The sequence below is a fragment of the Dermacentor andersoni genome, chromosome 4 (genome assembly GCF_023375885.2).
Source record: "Dermacentor andersoni chromosome 4, qqDerAnde1_hic_scaffold, whole genome shotgun sequence".
NCBI lineage: Eukaryota > Metazoa > Arthropoda > Arachnida > Ixodida > Ixodidae > Dermacentor > Dermacentor andersoni.
Window position 1 is genome coordinate 9,566,506 of NC_092817.1, and position 16,398 is coordinate 9,582,903.

The 16,398-nt window shown below is 51.1% G+C and overlaps 1 protein-coding gene across 1 annotated transcript in view; it reads right to left on the reverse strand.

The window, feature by feature from the left end:
• LOC126535935 (glutamate receptor 3-like) overlaps positions 1-2,494 on the reverse strand; it is a 72,618-nt gene extending 70,124 nt beyond the window's left edge. The window contains exon 1 of the mRNA XM_050182796.3: positions 1,881-2,494. Within this exon, the coding sequence (XP_050038753.1) occupies positions 1,881-1,992 (112 nt within the window). The 5' untranslated portion in view covers positions 1,993-2,494. The remainder of the gene's footprint in view (positions 1-1,880) is intronic.
• Between the last annotated feature and the right edge of the window lie 13,904 nt (positions 2,495-16,398).

The following is a 16,398-nucleotide window of genomic DNA, read 5'->3' on the forward strand; positions in this document are numbered from 1 at the left end:
AAATCGTTAGACCACTGACTCGATATTGCAGGAGGTAAAGCTAAGTTTAAAGATATAAGGACAACGTTGAGAAAAAGAAGTTTTTTTTTATCATTATCCCTTACAGACATTTCGCTAAATATGTAATGCTTGCATGTTTTGGGCTGTGACCTGGTGGTATTGTCCAAAATACTGCTAGCAAGAGTGGCCTGAATGGCCTTTTTGTATCCTCAAACGAATTCAAAAAGCAGTTCATAAGAAAAAGCACCGGCAACAGTGAATGTATCAGTAGTGAGGGCGGGGTGCCATTCGGGAGAAGATTTACAAATGAAAATCTTGTTAAATACTGCTCCTGAGTTTTCTGGCGATTGCGTCGGCATGATAAATTTACGGAGCACTACTTCACAACAAATGTTCAATATTCAAGAAGTTTGTGACCGCAGGCAGTGCACTAGGATATTCACCTATATGGGGCACCCCAGCTAACGTTAACCAATCTGTTAAAAATTATTAGAAACACACGGTACAAGATACGATTTTAACACCAACTGTGTTCGGCTGTCAGAACGCCGACGACCGAGCGCCGTAAATCTTATAATTGTATCTTGCGCCGCATTTATAAAAAGAAATATTTTCCACTCTTTAACAGCTTTGATAACGTTAGCTGGGGCACATATGGTATACTTGCACAGGCGGGAAATATCAGGTTGTGTGCAGATGCAGTGGAAACGTTAAGCTCTTTCTAAGTCATCGTTCGTGAGCTTTTTACGCTGGCTGTACTTCAGTGATTAATTGCCTCGCTTTACAGAGTAGGCTCACTGGGGCTTCATCGACAGATCCCGCCAGTGCACGGGATGGCCGAACACGTAAGGAATGGTGGCCGCGGGTATTGCAGCCGAATGAGGGTGAATGGATTACCCGAACACAGCAGTTTTTGTACGTCGCGCTATTTGTGCGGCTCATATGATTCGCATTACGGCAGGCATTCCTAAAGGCATATACCTAAAGGCTAAGGATTGCATCCTCAGTTTAGAGGGCTGCGGACGGGGTATACTCGTCAAAATTTACTTTGCTGTTTTCTTTTTTCCTTCTTCCCTTTTAGTGTTTTATCAAGTCGTATACGGGCTATGAGAGACGTGGAAGTTCCAAGCTAATTTTGATTAGCTGAGGCTCTGTAACATGCAACAAAGACGCTGCGCGCCTTTGCAACCCTTCCCCGTCGGAATGCCACCGCCATGCAGCCTGCAGCCTCGCGCTGAAGTAGCCAGTGAGTTAACACGGCTGGTTCTACCTTGTTTCCGCTACGTGACACGACTCACGAGGTGCGCTTTTGATGCGACAAAGTTTGTGAATTAAGTTCCACCACCAAAAGAAACGGTGGCACGTCTTTAAAGTAAACAACGCTCAAACAACAATATAGCCGAATTGAGAGAATACACGCACATAAGTACATTTCGGCGTTTAACAGTAACAGGAGCCATAATCGCGGCACAAAATTTAGAAACTTTGGATCCCAATGGTTGCGATCACGTAATACATCTGCAGTTCTTTGCACTTTCCAAGGGCACAAAACGTTTGTTCCATCCCGCTTTCCTCGGTTACAGGACGGCAACAAGACAACTGAGTCCTTGGCTATGATGCATGCGCATTTGGGTTACTCTGGTGGACGCGTGGTGCTTTGTAGCACTCGTGAATGGGAAAATTGTTGAACTGAGGTGAATTTCCTGAATGAAAGGCTTCCGCGTTACCCTCTTCTCTTATGGTACATGCGTTCTATGTCGCATTTTAGTGCTGGCATCCATAGAGATTGAGATGCAGCACAAGGCTTCGCCAGATGAAACTTGAACTTCCGGCCACGTACTTTGCACGCTTACTCAAGCTGGATTTTGCGGCTCTCTTACCTATCTTCAGCGCATCAGAAGCCTGGTGCTGAAGGTGGAGAGCCAGCAGGAAGAGCGGCGCCCAGGAAGAGGCCGACCGATGGCATGCTCGCAACACGCAGCGCCAACCCATGGCCTCTGCGAGCGTACAGGTGCTCCCACAGGGAAACGTGAGCGACGAGCTCTCCGAAAGCGTTCTCTTCGCTACACCGAACACACGCACACACACAAGCACGGCTCGCTTCTCTCAGCAAGACGACGAAGAGCACACCTGGATGACCGCCGTCACCGCGCAGCCATCGGCCGCTGGCTTTGCGTTTCTTCTCCCATGTTCGACGAGCGCCAGGCACAGCGATCACCAAAGCCACAGCGGCACTCCTCCGTGTTCCTCCTCTCGCTCTCCGCTATCCTTCTTGTGTTTTTTTCTTCCTCCAACGCTTCACGCAGCAGAGCGACGACTGTTCTCGACAACAAGAGGAAGAGTCCGCGATTCGCGTCCACGCGAACCGCACGAGGATGCCTCCACAGCGGCCGGTATCCCAGAAGAGCTCTGCGTGACGGGGAACCCGCTCAGTGGCGTCCGCCGTGGCGAACTGGGGAGACGACGGCCGCCATTACGAGAGCCTGTTCGTGGGTGTGGTCGGAGGAGGAGGGCGAGCAACGGGAGAGCTCCCCAAAGGCGCGCGGAGAGGAGGGAGCGTCCCCACCAATATGGCGCCGGCAGCCTGGCGCGGCGGCGAAGCGCTCCAACGAGCCGCAGTCGCGCAGCGGCTGCCAGCGGTCTGCCGCCGCCCGAGCCATCGCGCGGCTCAACAAGCGCTCCGCAGGCGCGAAAGGCGTTCGCTGCACAGCCTGGGCTGCGCCTTTTACGCTTCGCTTATGTTGCTCCTTTCCGTTGGCGCGTATGATGCATGCCCTCCTGGCTATCTTCCTGTCGGCAGGCGCATGATGCCCTCGTTTTTTATCGGCTGCTCAAAAAACAGCCGCTGCATAAAGCTCTCCCGGCCACAGGAGTCACGTCCGCTGTCCGAGCGAGCGTGTTCTCTCCTGCGTGCTAACTGTACTGTTTTTATTCGTCCCCGCTGCGCCATTTGCCCGATATCTATTCAGCAGTCGTTTGCGGCGAGTGTTCGATGATGCTATCCGATGTGCATTTATGCTGTTCTTTTGCTTTGCGCGTATTATAATATTTTACGCTGTCGAACCATTGCTTTCCTTTGTCAACACCTCCTAGAAACAGGCGTATTCCATTTCTTTGTGACAATTTATGGCCCTGAAAAAAGTTCTTTGCTCCTAACGTGCAAAAAATGCGGTCTCTATGCGGTATCTATTCGTGTCGGTACTTCACAAGGTAATCTTGAATGTCCACAGAAATATACTGCAATAGAAAACAACGCAGCCATAGAGTAGTGCACGCAACAATATCATCTCGGTGCCGAAGCCGCAAATTGGAGACATTAATTTGTGGTTTTTGTACTACCAAGAGCTTCTAAACTTTTAGCGGTTGGCTATGTAGCTATGCAGGAGCAGTGATCACAAAATTAAAATACCTGTCTGCGCGTAAGCCATGTTTTACCAAATGTTTAGCTATACGCAAAAAGACTTGATATGGGACTACAAGGACACTGCTGAAACTTCCAGGGCATCGCCAAGAGGTACATTTGTTTGAATCTCAAGCTCTCGCATTTTATTCGGCCTTATTAAAGGAGTGAGGCGAAAATTCTTTCAAATAGTTAGGAAGATTGATTGTGCAATACGGAGCAGACAACTGGAACATGTCAAGCTAATAAAGAAACACATCACATCGAAGAAAAAGAAACATAAATTACACCTAAAATAGCTACAACCTACCAAAATCGGCATTGGTGCCCAATGCGCTTGAACGGTACACTGTTGAAATGTAGAATAATCTCGAAACGACTACGCATACACACCCACACTTCGGTCGCACATTTTCCTTACGTACACATTACAAAACCTAGGACCATGATCGGCACTTTTTCTTTATAGCATTCGTGGTGTGCGCTTTCATTCATACCATTAATCCATGCTGAGAACATGACTTTTGGAACACAAGTACACAAGTGCCATGAAGGCGGACGCCATCATGGGCGAGTGGCGCGCCACGTGTCGGGGCAGCGCCGCACATTGCGAGGAGGAGGTCTTCTGTGTTTGCCGCAAGATGGCTCTGCGTGTGTGCAGAGCACAGAAGAAATGTAGCGGAAACGTACTTCGCTACTCGTGAAACTGCGACTTCTGTAAGTTACATGGTCATAATTACCGATATACACCACAGTATAACTTTCTACGGCACGTTTCTAAGGCAACACCGCATTCACTAGACGCGATTTTGTGCCGTTTTGAAGGAACGAACTCGTGGCCGAGTTTTCTAGCTTTCTAGCTTTCTAGCTTTGAAAAGCTAGAACGCAGTTCAACAATGCTGATGTCAATTCACGACCTACACGTGATCACTTCATTGAATCTGTAGTACGGTTCAGGTAGGTGGTAACAACTTTATTGAGACTCTGCTCAGTTATGATCTGGCAGGCCCGAGTCCTATAATGGCCCCTCACGAGGAGCGACCCTTTCGGCCCAGGCAACGAGGGCTTTTTGTACTTTTTCATCTTTTTTTTTCCTTTTTTTGTACTTTTTTTTCGGTTCAGGGATGTCCATCGGGCACTCCCTGAACAACCAACATGGATTGACATGCTAGATAAACTTGCAGCATTGAAAGAATTTTGATATGTCGTGCCAGCAAAATCCTTGTTGACATGTTTTTCCTTTTTCTGCATTTTTTGTGTATGTCAAAGCCGGCAATAAAGAAAAAAAGAAAAGAACTCGTGGCCGGAGACCCTGGTTCGATTCCCACCAGCCCATCTTGCAATATGTTTTTTATTTATGAAGTGCCTTCTGGGATTTATCGCTCACGGCTGACGCCGACACCGACGCCGGCCATACCGGCTTTTCTGCGACACGAGCTCCTTAACGCTGTCGCGTTAAAAAGACAACGAATGGACGCTCCAGCGCTCCACCGGCTCGGTGGCGGCTGTTCTACCTTCCACTGCTGGCACGACCGTTGTGCACGTTAGTGCTCCTGCTGAGCTGCCGCATGTATGCACTGCAGGTCTGAGCGGAACAAGCAGTAAACGTCAGGATAACGTCATCTCTCACTCGAGTGGACCACCCTCGACGCTCTCACCACAGAGGAGCGACGGCTGTGCAGCGGCGCTCGTGGCGCCAGCGTTGCGAGACCCTCCGACCAGCAACGTCCTCGCGTGCTGCGTCGCGCCAAGGCGTTCAAGCGCTATCGCTGTCAATGCTTCGCCCTCCGTCAGTGCAAAACTGCCAGTTGCTTTCCCTGTGCACCTAATGTCTAGCCTTTCAGCATCACTTTGACTAATCTCTACTCAAATTGACACGTGAGATTTTTAAGCAAACCTCGAGTTTCTTATTCTTCAGGAGCCACAACTACTACCTAGTACACTCCTCGCACTACCAAATACTTGTCGGGTCACCATAGTTATCCATGTTTCATATTGTGGCGGCGTTTCTCTTGCCTTTCGCTCTGAGTACGTGTTCATGTTTTGCCACGTGATCATTCGCCTCTTCGCAATTTGATTGCAGCGCCGCCTCCCCACCTAAGGGGTTACTGTGCTTTAGTGACAGATTATGACAATTCCTGAGCCGAAATTTCGTAACCAAGTGCTCGCGGTGTCCCCATTAAAATGCTCTGTAATGAAGGTATGTTTTTAAAGCGACTCTTCGTCGAAGGAATGACCGACGACTGTCGGTGTCCAGTCGATGCTCGAGGGGGGGCGCCTTGCCTCACTTGCTGGATTTTCTATGCACGTTTGTGAAGCGGCGATTTGAGTACGGTTCTCTTAGGAAATATATTTACAGTAATTGGTATAATGTGAGCGCTGATAGTTTCAAGGGCTCTTATATTTGTCTTTCTAATTAGTTGTCAGAGGATGTTCCCTCTGTTACACTTGCAAATACTTCAGTAAGCGCAGAATTGAGCGATGTTGTAAAGCTAGCTGCTTGGCGATCTTAAAATTGACTTGCAATTTTATAATCAACAGCAACACTTATTCCAACTGGCGCAATAGTAATATAATGATATCGCTTATATATTTAGATGTTTAAAATATGACCCGAGGTCTTCTCAATTGCGCGGAAGCTACCCAAAAATTTGTAGCAGGCCACGGATATTTCTTCAGGTGGTCTATGCTTTAAACATGAGCATAATCGACATAGACGCGATTAGAATAAGGGAATTCATGCCAGAGAGCCCTGCATTTGTACGTTACTTGGTGCTGTGTGTACATTCTGAGTGCCTATTCACGTGAACGTGCTCACGGCTTCACTGCTTTTGTGGTGGAACAGGCTATGCTTGCAGCAAACATAAAGCTCGCGTAAGTTGGTCGTTTAGCTGCTACAGGTTCACCTCTTATGCTGCACCCTGAAATAACGTTCGCAGGAAAGCAACGAACTGTACACGCTGTCTAGCGGCGTTTCTTGCTTGTGCTCAGAGGCAGTGCGATTCGCTTTGTAAGCACCGGTTGTGTAAATATGTGTAGCGTTTCTTGCGGTTTCCCGTAGCGCAACTAGCTTTCAGGATTAGAAAATTGAACAGCACAGAACAAGCTAAGTGACCTAGCGTTGATTCATTTCTCGACGCAAGAATCTACCGTCTCACGGCTTCCATTTCTCTTCCTCCTTAAAGCACAAGTTTAAGCCATGACAACGCGATCGAAGGTTTTCTCGTTTTACTGGGACCTGGCAACGTTCAGCTCAACAAATACGCTTGCAGAATTCGCGGCTGTCGCACTCTTTGCGCCCCCACCCGCCTGCTGTCGGAAGAAAATAGCTGCGCTCTTTGCGCGTGCATTTCTCTCGACGTATCTGCACATCGCGCGCGAGGTCAGAACGTGTATAGCCATTCGAAGGCAAAACCCGATCAGCTACTGAAGATGTGCGGCCGTATATCTTCATTGGTCATCGCATGCGTAATGCGAAATGAGCAGAATTTCTTGGTATACTGCAGTCAAGGTGAGCCGACCACTGCCGATACGTGCAACGCCCCGCGAATTCGATTAGACAGCGGATGCTAGCTCCGCAATGCTGCGCTGTTTTAGCAAGACAGACCTAAGGAACATAGGCCCTATAACGTAAAGCTATTCCAAACTTTTCTATTCCAATTCTGCAATCAGCCCTCGATGATTGTTTAAAAAATTTTAGGGCCAACCCCACAGCGCCCGTCTGTCACGCAACGTCACGAAAACCGCGAGAACGCCCTATCTGATATGATACGTGCACACTGAACGAAATAAAAATAATAATTGCTGATTCGACACCTTTTTAGCCATTAGCGAAAACGGCGTCGTTTGGCCAATTGCTATTGGTCAAACGTTTTCGGGCTGCGCCCACTTCGCCTATATGTCACGCTAAATCACCGCGTGAGAGTGACGTATACGTGTCAAAGGCGCATTAATATTCTGAAGAAAACAGATTTTTTTTTTTTGAATAGCCGAACACTGCACAGTTCCGAAAGGAAGAGAAGGCTACCCGCCGATAACTCGGCACTGGCTACTCAGAGCTGCCGGGGAGCATGGATTTATTTGCGTAAACATTTTGCAGTATAATGTTGTCTAGACCTTTCGGCATGTATACGACATCGCTCCGCCAACTATTCTTCGCTGAGGATCCGTTTTAGTGGCATCTTTAACCTTCCGTTGCACGCCGCCGCGATTTACGACCAGCCACCGCGAGCTAAGTCGACAAATCGCAAACGCCAGTCCCACAATCTTTATCGGGTTATCTATTTTCACTGTGCTGGCTCAGCCCCATCGAAACCCTCTCCACTTGAGCGTGATCCTTGCCTCTTGTCAGCCAATTAGATAAGAAAAACTGCTCAATGTAGGCAATGCTATTCGCTTTGAAACCAAAAAAGGTGACATCCTATAAACGAGAAGCGCGCTTGATTGAGCTTCTCAAGCATCGCTGCGGGTTACCACCGGATGGTTGCGTCAATTTGATCTCAGGAGGTTGGAACAAAAACAGATTGGAATAGTTTTACGTTGTAGGGCCCCACTTGCACGCAAGCTGGCACGTGCGCATGCTTGTTTCCGTGTGCCGATTCACTCAATGGGCATCGGTTCTCCTCACCGACGCGTTCTTTGTGGGCCCCACAGAAAGCAGCGATGGGAAGCGAGGGCGTTGCGTTTCCGATCGATACCACAAAGCGGTGTCGCGTCGAGCGCTCCGTCAGCGGGACGAAAAAGCGCCGGGCTTCGGCGGACGAGACTTGCGCTTTCTCCACGAACGCCCTCGTGGCCCGCACGGTGTACGCTTGTAGCGCGAAGCATTCTTCGCCTCATCCCTTGCGGTAGTTGGCTGGGTTGCTGTCTCGCCTCGTTTCGGACCTCTTAAACAAAAAGAAATGCGTGGCCGACGATGGGACGGAACCTCTTACTTCCACCGTAGCAGCCCGAGGCTCTACTCATTTACCCAGGTTCAGTTTTATTTTCTTTATCGACTTAGACGACGGTCGCTCTTTATGCCACATATCACAAGTAACATGCTGCACTGCCGAAGGTACGAGATGCACACAGGCAATATCATCACGCAGTATAACTTTGTTCCGGGCGTAACTGTGTAGTTGCTGGCGGGACTATAGTTTTGTTTTTGCTTGGTACATGATACACTCCAGCGATACATAACATGATCTGCCCTTTGCGCATGCACAGCCACCCTAACCGCGATTAAGCAGCAACATGGCAGGGGACGACCATTGTTACGACTTTGCACCGCTGCCACCGCTATTCCGACTTTGAGGTGGTCCCGTAGCGCTCGTCACCCGTTTCGTGACAGAGCGTTGGTAGCGAAGACTCCGAGTCAGGCGTCGGTGAGAATAACAAAAGGGACTTTATACACTATATACAGGTCATTATACAGGACATGAAGGGATCGGCACTGGGGCCGAGAGCTCACAGGAAACGCGACTGTTCCCGCACGGCGACGTCCGGCGAAAACGCGTGACACATCTCACTCCAGTCGAGAGCGGCACTGGCTCCCGGTGGGTCGGCGGATCCGGTTTTCCAGGCGGCGCGTCGCGGCTTATGGATGGATGGATGGAGTAACTTTATTGAAAGGTCCTGCGAGCTACGGGGCGCTAGGTCCCATAGAGCGGGCTACTCCCACGTTGGGACCGGGAGTTGTAACTCCCTGGACGCATCGTGGGCTCGCTGGACAGCCCAGAGCTGCTCCGCCAGATCCGTGCTGCGTAATGCGTCTTGTAGCCTGGCGGACTCTTGATCCTTGTTTGCGTGGGTCCGACCACACGGCCAGAGCAAGTGATGGACGTCTAGTGTGCTATGGCAATTTTCGCAATATGATGTTTTGTATAGGTCAGGCATGTAGTGATGTAGTCTGTTCTGCGTAGGGTACGTGTTTGTTTGAAGCATTCTGAACGTCAGGGCTTGAGGCCTGGTGAGCTTATTGTGAGGTGTGCTGAATATTCTGCGGTCTAGATAAAAGTGCTTTATGATCTCGTTATATGTGGAGGGAGGGTCCCGATTCTCGCTGGGATGGTCACGACCAGAATAGGTGGCGTCGCGGAGGGTTAGGTCTCGCGCGCTCCTGTGAGCCATCTCATTAAGATTGCGAGGGGCGTCCTCGATCTCTCCGAGGTGTGCCGGGAACCAGCAGATGGTGTGATGCTGCAGCGGTGCGGATCTATTTATTATTTGTAGTGCTTGGCTTGCAACTGCTCCTTTCTGAAAGGCTTTGACGGCCGAGCGTGAATCGCTGTAGACGTGGGTGATGGTCGGGTCTGTGAGCGCGAGTGCGATGGCAACCTGTTCTGCTATCTCGGACTTGTGGGTCTTGACTGTGAGAGCGTTTCTGACTTGACCTTGCTTATTGATCGTGGTGGCAACGAAGGCCTTCCTGGTCGGGTACTGTGCCGCGTCAACGAAACAGGCTAGGATCTTCTTATCACGTATTTCGCGCAGGATGAACGATCCGCGTGCCAGCCTTCTGGGTTGATGGTGCGCGGGGTTCATGTTCCGTGGCAGTGGGCGAACCGTGTAGGAGTTGCGTGTGTCCGTCGGAACGCTTTGATATAGATTCTCGATTACTGTGGTGTCATGACCTAGTTTGGCTAGGATTTCTCTACCCGGTTTGGTTCCAGAGAGTCTTGTCCATTGAGCCCGTTCTTGAGCTTCGGCGATTTCTTCTAGTGTGTTGTGTGCCCCCAGTTGCAGCAGGAGCTCTGTCTCGGTATTCTTGGGGATTCCCAGCGCCAGTTTGACTAGCTTCCTCAGTTGTACATTGAGTTTGTCCTTCTCCGCTACCTTCCATCTGTGCATGGCCGCCTCGTAGGTGAAGTGGCATAGCGCAAAGGCATGTGTTAGCTGGAGGAGATTTTCTTCCTTAAGGCCGTGTTGTCTGTTGGCTACGCGTCGTATGAGATTCAAGGCATTATTCGACTTTGTCACGATCTTCTCCACTGTCGCGGCATTAGAGCCGTTGCTCTCAATGAACATCCCAAGGACTCTGATTTTGCTGACGTGTGGAATGGTTCCTCCGTCTTTTGTTCTGAGAGTAATGACGTGTGTGTCTCTGATTTCGTTCTTTGGTTTGGGACCGCTCCTCGACGGTTTGTAGACGAGTAGCTCCGACTTCGCAGGCGAACATCGCAGGCCGGTGGGAGCGAGGTATTCCTCGATCACGTCGATCGCTTCCTGCAGAGCGCTTTCAATTGATCCCAGGCTACCTCCGGGGACCCAGAGCGTCACGTCATCGGCGTATATCGTGTATTTGACGTTCTCTATTTGATCGAGTTTCTTGCCTAGGCCGGCTAGCGCAAGGTTAAAAAGCGTCGGAGAGATGACAGAACCTTGCGGGGTGCCCCTGCCTCCGAGTTTGTATTTCTGCGACTTGATTTCCCCTAGACGGAGGGTGGCCGTTCTGTCGCTCAGGAACGATTTTGTATAAGCGTAGAGTCTCGTGCCGAGGTCGAGGTTGGAGATCGTGTCGAGTATGTAGTCATGTGATAAATTATCGAATGCCTTTTCGAGGTCTAGCCCTAGGATTACTCTCGCGTCTCTCGTGTCTGCGTCAATGATCTGATGCTTGAGGAGCTTCATGGCGTCTTGGGTGGATAGCCCTGGTCTAAAGCCGATCATTGCTGCGGGGTAAACATCTTTATCTTCGAGATGTTTGGAGAGCCTGTTTAGGACCGCGTGCTCGGCTACCTTGCCGACGCAAGACGTCAGCGAGATAGGTCTGAGGTTATTGATGTTGGGCGCCTTGCCAGGCTTTGGGATGAGCACGATAAGGGCCGTTTTCCAGTCTTCTGGTAGTGCTCCATTCCTCCAAATTTTGTTGATTTCCTCTGTGAGGGTTTCGATTGAGGTTTCGTCGAGGTTTCTAAGTGCCTTGTTAGTTACGCCGTCCGGCCCCGGCGCTGACTTGCTGTTTAGGTTCTGAAGCGCCGTGCGTATCTCTTCGGTTGAGAAGTCCTGATCTAGCTCTGGGTTGGCTTTGCCGCGATATGCATCGGCGGTCGTGCCTCTAGCATTTTTGGCCAGCGGGAGGTACTTGTCGGCTAGACGGTCAATGAGCTCATTTTCTGTGGTAATTTTGAGTTCCTTGTGCATGATCTTGTTCAGTGTACGACCCTGGTCCGCTTTAGTTTTGGTTCTATCTAAAAGATGTTTGAGCAGGTGCCACGTCGTCCCGCTGTTGATGCGGCCGTCCGCGGCGTCGCACACCTCATTCCATTGCTGGTTAGATAGTTGCGCGCAATATTCTGCAATCAGCCGATTGAGGGAAGAAATTCTTTTCCTGAGCCGTCGATTGTGTCTTTGTTCTTTCCATCTCCTGGTGAGCGATTGTTTGGCTTCAAGCATGTGAGCCAGTCGGCTGTCCATGCTTTGAACGGGGAGATCTGTCGCTATTTCCTTCGTGGCCGCCTTAATGTCGGCCTTTAGTTGCGACGTCCATTGTTCCATTGATTCTTTGCCTGTTCGGCGTTCGTGTCTGAACTCGCGGAACTTGTCCCAGTCGACGTACGTCATTTTTCTGGGTTCTCTGGATGGGGTGTCAATCGCTGTCTCAACAATGTGATGATCGCTGCCCAGATCCTCGAAGAGGTTGTTCCACTGATAATTTGGAACGTTGCGGACGAAAGTGAGATCTGGCGTTGTGTCGCGGTTGACAGAATTACCCGTTCTTGTGGGGTACTCGGCGTTCGTGATGAGCGTTAGGTCAAGTTCATCGGCGTCGTTTAGTAAGTCCTTGCCCTTGGCTCTGCTGGCGACGTATCCCCAGGCCGTGTTAGGGGCGTTGAAGTCCCCGGCCACGATCACGGGGTTGTCGCCGGCACGGTTGCGGGCGAGCTGTAGTATTTGCTTAAATTTTTGTGCTCTGTGCTTGGGGCTGCTGTAAACGTTTAGGATGAATATGCTCTTGGCGTTTTTGGCTCTAGGGAAGACTTCCGTGAGAATGAATTCGCAATTGCTGCGGTCGCGATTAACGTTGTGTGTCGTGTGGGCTAGCTTGTTGCTGACCAATGTGGCGATGCCTCTACATTTGTGTTGCGGTGTCGTTGCGGTCACGTCATAGCCGGGTAGCGAGGGTGTAGCGGTATTTGTCTCTTGTAGGAGAATGACTTGGGGTTTGTATTTTTTGGCTCGAATATATTGTTGCAGGGGGGCCTTTTTGCGGACGTAGCCCCTACAATTCCATTGCCAAAGGCGAAACGTTTCAGTTTGCACAGCCATCTTTGTTGTTGGCGTTGGGTGGCCTTTGTGAGGCCACGTTGTTGCTGTGTGTATCTGGCGACAACGCCCGAGGTAGCTTGGTGATAGTAGGCTGTGACGTCACCGACGGGTGGTCTGCCATTTCTAGCGCGTTGAGCCTCTTACCATGGATGTTAATCGTCTCCATCATGTGGTTGATCTGTAGCGTTATCCTGTCGTAACCTTCCTTGAGGGTCCCTACTGTCGTCGCAAGTTTGTCTTGCCCTTCCTTCAGTGACCGGACGGTAGTTGCAAGCCCGCTGAGCAGTTCCTTGATTTCCCTAATGTCGTTGTCCGTGCTCGATGGATGTGTGTTTGTCACGGCTTTTCTCTTATGCGGATTGCGCGTGGATTCCGCGACCGGTACTTCCACTACCATGGGTTCTGATGTGACTTCGGTTTGATTAGAATCGGGGGGTGGTGGCGTTTTGAGTTGTCTGATTTCCTCGACAAGTTGTGTGATTGTTTGCCTTAACTCTTTGTTTTCGTGTTCTAGTCTTTTAATCGTATTTGCTATTTCTACTTGCTCTGGCCGTGCCATCGGACTCACCTGGTAGGCGGCCTGCTGTTGCTGCTGCTGTTCTTGTCGCTCCTGTTGTTGGTGCTGCTGAACTCGTTGGGCCCACGTCAACCGGTCATCACCGCCAACTCGTGGGCTGGGGGCGAATCGGATCCTTGACGAGGATCGCTGGCTCGGGTTCCTGGAGCGTCCTCGCGATCGGTTCCTCGATCTCGAGCGGCCCCGCTCACCGGACAAGAGAGCATCTGCGTTGGCGGCCACGTTGTCGTTGATGGCGCTACACTCGGCGTCCTTGAGCGGCGGAAAGTCGTGCTGACTCAGGGCGATTGGTCCTGATCTCGTGGTGCTTTTGCTTGCGTTTGCTGCGGTTCTTCTTTCAACTCGTCTTCTTCGGACGACGTAGGGGAGTTGGAAGCGGTTCGTGCATTCCTTGCTTGCCGTGACGTGATTTCCCTCGCAGAGCGCACATTTGATCGAGGTGCACACATGATCTGCATTAGGGTTAGCTAGTCCACAGCCTTTGCAAATTGCGTCGTCGGGCGAGGGGCATACGTCGGCACGATGGCCGAGTCTGCCGCACACATGGCACATGGCGATCTGCTTGCGGTAAAGGGAACACTTGATCAGGGCGTTGTCGTATCTGACATAGTTCGGGACTCGAAAGCCGTCGAAGGCGATGATGACCGTGCCAGTTTCCTTGATTCTCTTTGCCGCCAGAGCGAGCGGGTTGCGTGGGTTGACGATCTTGCGGTTTATGCAGTCCTGCGTCTCATCGAGCGGAACCCCTCTTATAACGCCTTTGCACGTTTCGTGCGGCGCCGTTCTATATGCAGTGGTTTCAAACGTTTGCTCTCCTATGGAAATGCTGCGGATTCTGAGGTATTTTGCTGCGTTCGCTTCGGACGGTGTGCTGACCACCATGATGTTCTGCTTCAAATTGGGGCATATCGTGTCCTCGCTTCGCTCGGTAGGTTCGATGCAAGCAGCCATGCAAATTGCTTTGGTGACCGTAAGTTGGCCTACCTTGGCTATGTTGATACCGCCACGTATGCGAATCACGATCTTGATGTCATCTTGGGGCAGCGCGGGCATCCTGCTTGCTTTGATCAAGGACTTTCTGGCTGTTGAGACAGTTGCGTTCGTATTTCCCCCCTTTCGCTGGTGGTTAACCAGGTTGGGCTGGCTCAACGCAGTCTTGATTACTGACGGGCGCGGAGCAACGATAGTCCACCCTGCGTCTGCGGTGAAGTCTTCCGCGCTCATGTCTTGGCCATTGACTTCGTATGCCATCGCTGTAGGGTCGTTCTTGGGTGGAAGGCTCGTTTGTTGTGATCGCTGGAGGCCACCACAGCCGGGGTGGGCGCGGGGACGTCTGAGGTCGGCGGCGGCTTGGTCGGAGTCGAGACGGGCGTTAATGGCGGCGGCCGTACTCGCCGTTAGGCTTAGAGCCCGAGGGGGGGCGGCGAGAGATGAAATCACTCGTAAAAAAGTCCAGAGGTCACGCACTTGCCGAAATGTGGTCTCCCTAGGTAGAAGAGAACTTCAAGAATCCGATTCCGAGTAGAAAAGGCACAAAACTGGGCAAAAGGCACATTTAAATTGGCGAGAAAGCGGGAGCCGGTGCGGACGCGTCCGCAGCAAGCACATGCTTCTCGCGGCTTATAAGCCCCGAGAAACCATTGTCACTCAAACGGCCCAATACAAAGCCAGCACTCGACGGTCGTCCGAGAGGTCCAACCAGCGACCACGCTGGCCACCCGGTTCAAAGTTCGCGCGCGCGGTGACCTCCAGGAAAAGGAGGTGCGGCGCCGGGCTGTCTGGCACTTGGTGGCACGTTTGGACATGTTGCTCGCCGATACTTCTCCGCAGGACACCGCTGCCTGACGGCTCAGCATCTTGACTTGTCAAGAGAGAATTAGGGCGCTGTGCCTTTCGGCGCAGCCCCGGGTTTGTCCAAAGGGCGCTCGCAGGATAAATTCTGCATCTTGTAGATTCGGAATCCGGGCTGGTGGTAATGGCACAACACCATGCAGCCCAATCCACACGCTTCGATCGAAATTTGCACTTGTTGTTGCCTTTCTGCCACGACAGCAAGAAATAAATGGTAAAATCAGTAATCGCTGTGTGTATTCGCAAGCTGAGCTCAAAACACCAGATATGTTTTGTCGTTATTATTTAGATGAGTTGTTTGTTTCAGCTGTAATATGACTCCACAGCATTAGCGCTGGTGATGTGTTCACGATGCGGTACACTATTAAGGGCTATTTGTTCGATGCATCGTTAATTTACTACTGCGCTCTAGTATGGTACGTGGTGACGGCGGCAAGCAAAAGCCAAATAGACGCCGATCATACGACGTGGCATTTATACTGGCGTTCGCCATTACTACTGGCTAAGGAAGCCGCAAGGAACTGCAGAGAAAGCGTAGGATGGATGGATAAAACTTCATTGGATCTATTTGAATGTGGGTGGGCCCCTAGACGTCCGGGAGGCCCCTGGCCGACATCTCTAGAAAAGCACGGTCCACCAGCCAGAGCTGGTCATCCGAGCAAGTGACCCGAAGAGCGGCCTCCCACGAGGAAAAGGAAGGGTTGGGAATAGGCTCTACCGCCATGGGCGTGGGGCAGCTCCAGAAACAGTGGAAAAGATCTGCCCGGGGCGCTCGGCAGGTGGTACATTGTGGATTATGGAGACCAGGGTAAAATAAATGTGCCAGATAGGGAGAAATAAATGCTTTGGTCTGTATCTGGTGCCAGATTGAACTCTGATGGGTGGTAAGGGAATGGTGAAGGGGAGGTAAATCTCGTCTACCATCCCCGTAATACGTGGTAATCTGGTGGTAGGTACAGATCCCCTCTCCTGGTTTTTCCATGGGGTTGGGTGAGTGGTCGTCCAGGGTCCGGTGGGAAAGACTTCGGACATGCGCATTAACGCGCTCGTTCCCGGGGACACACTCGCCCAGGCACCCACGTGATAGTCACCTTGTGGGGAAGCGAAGGAATGTTTTGCAAAATGTGTGTGACCGTCTTAGGTGCTACGCCTTGAAGGAAGTAACGGTATGCACTTTGGGAATCGGTGCAGATTTCTGTAATGGCAGAATCCGCAGCCACATGCGCCACTGCTAGGGCTAATGCGACCCCCTCAGCCACATCGGTGCGCGCTTTTGTAATCGAGGCAGAGATGTTAATGCGTCCGTCCTCCTTCATGGCAG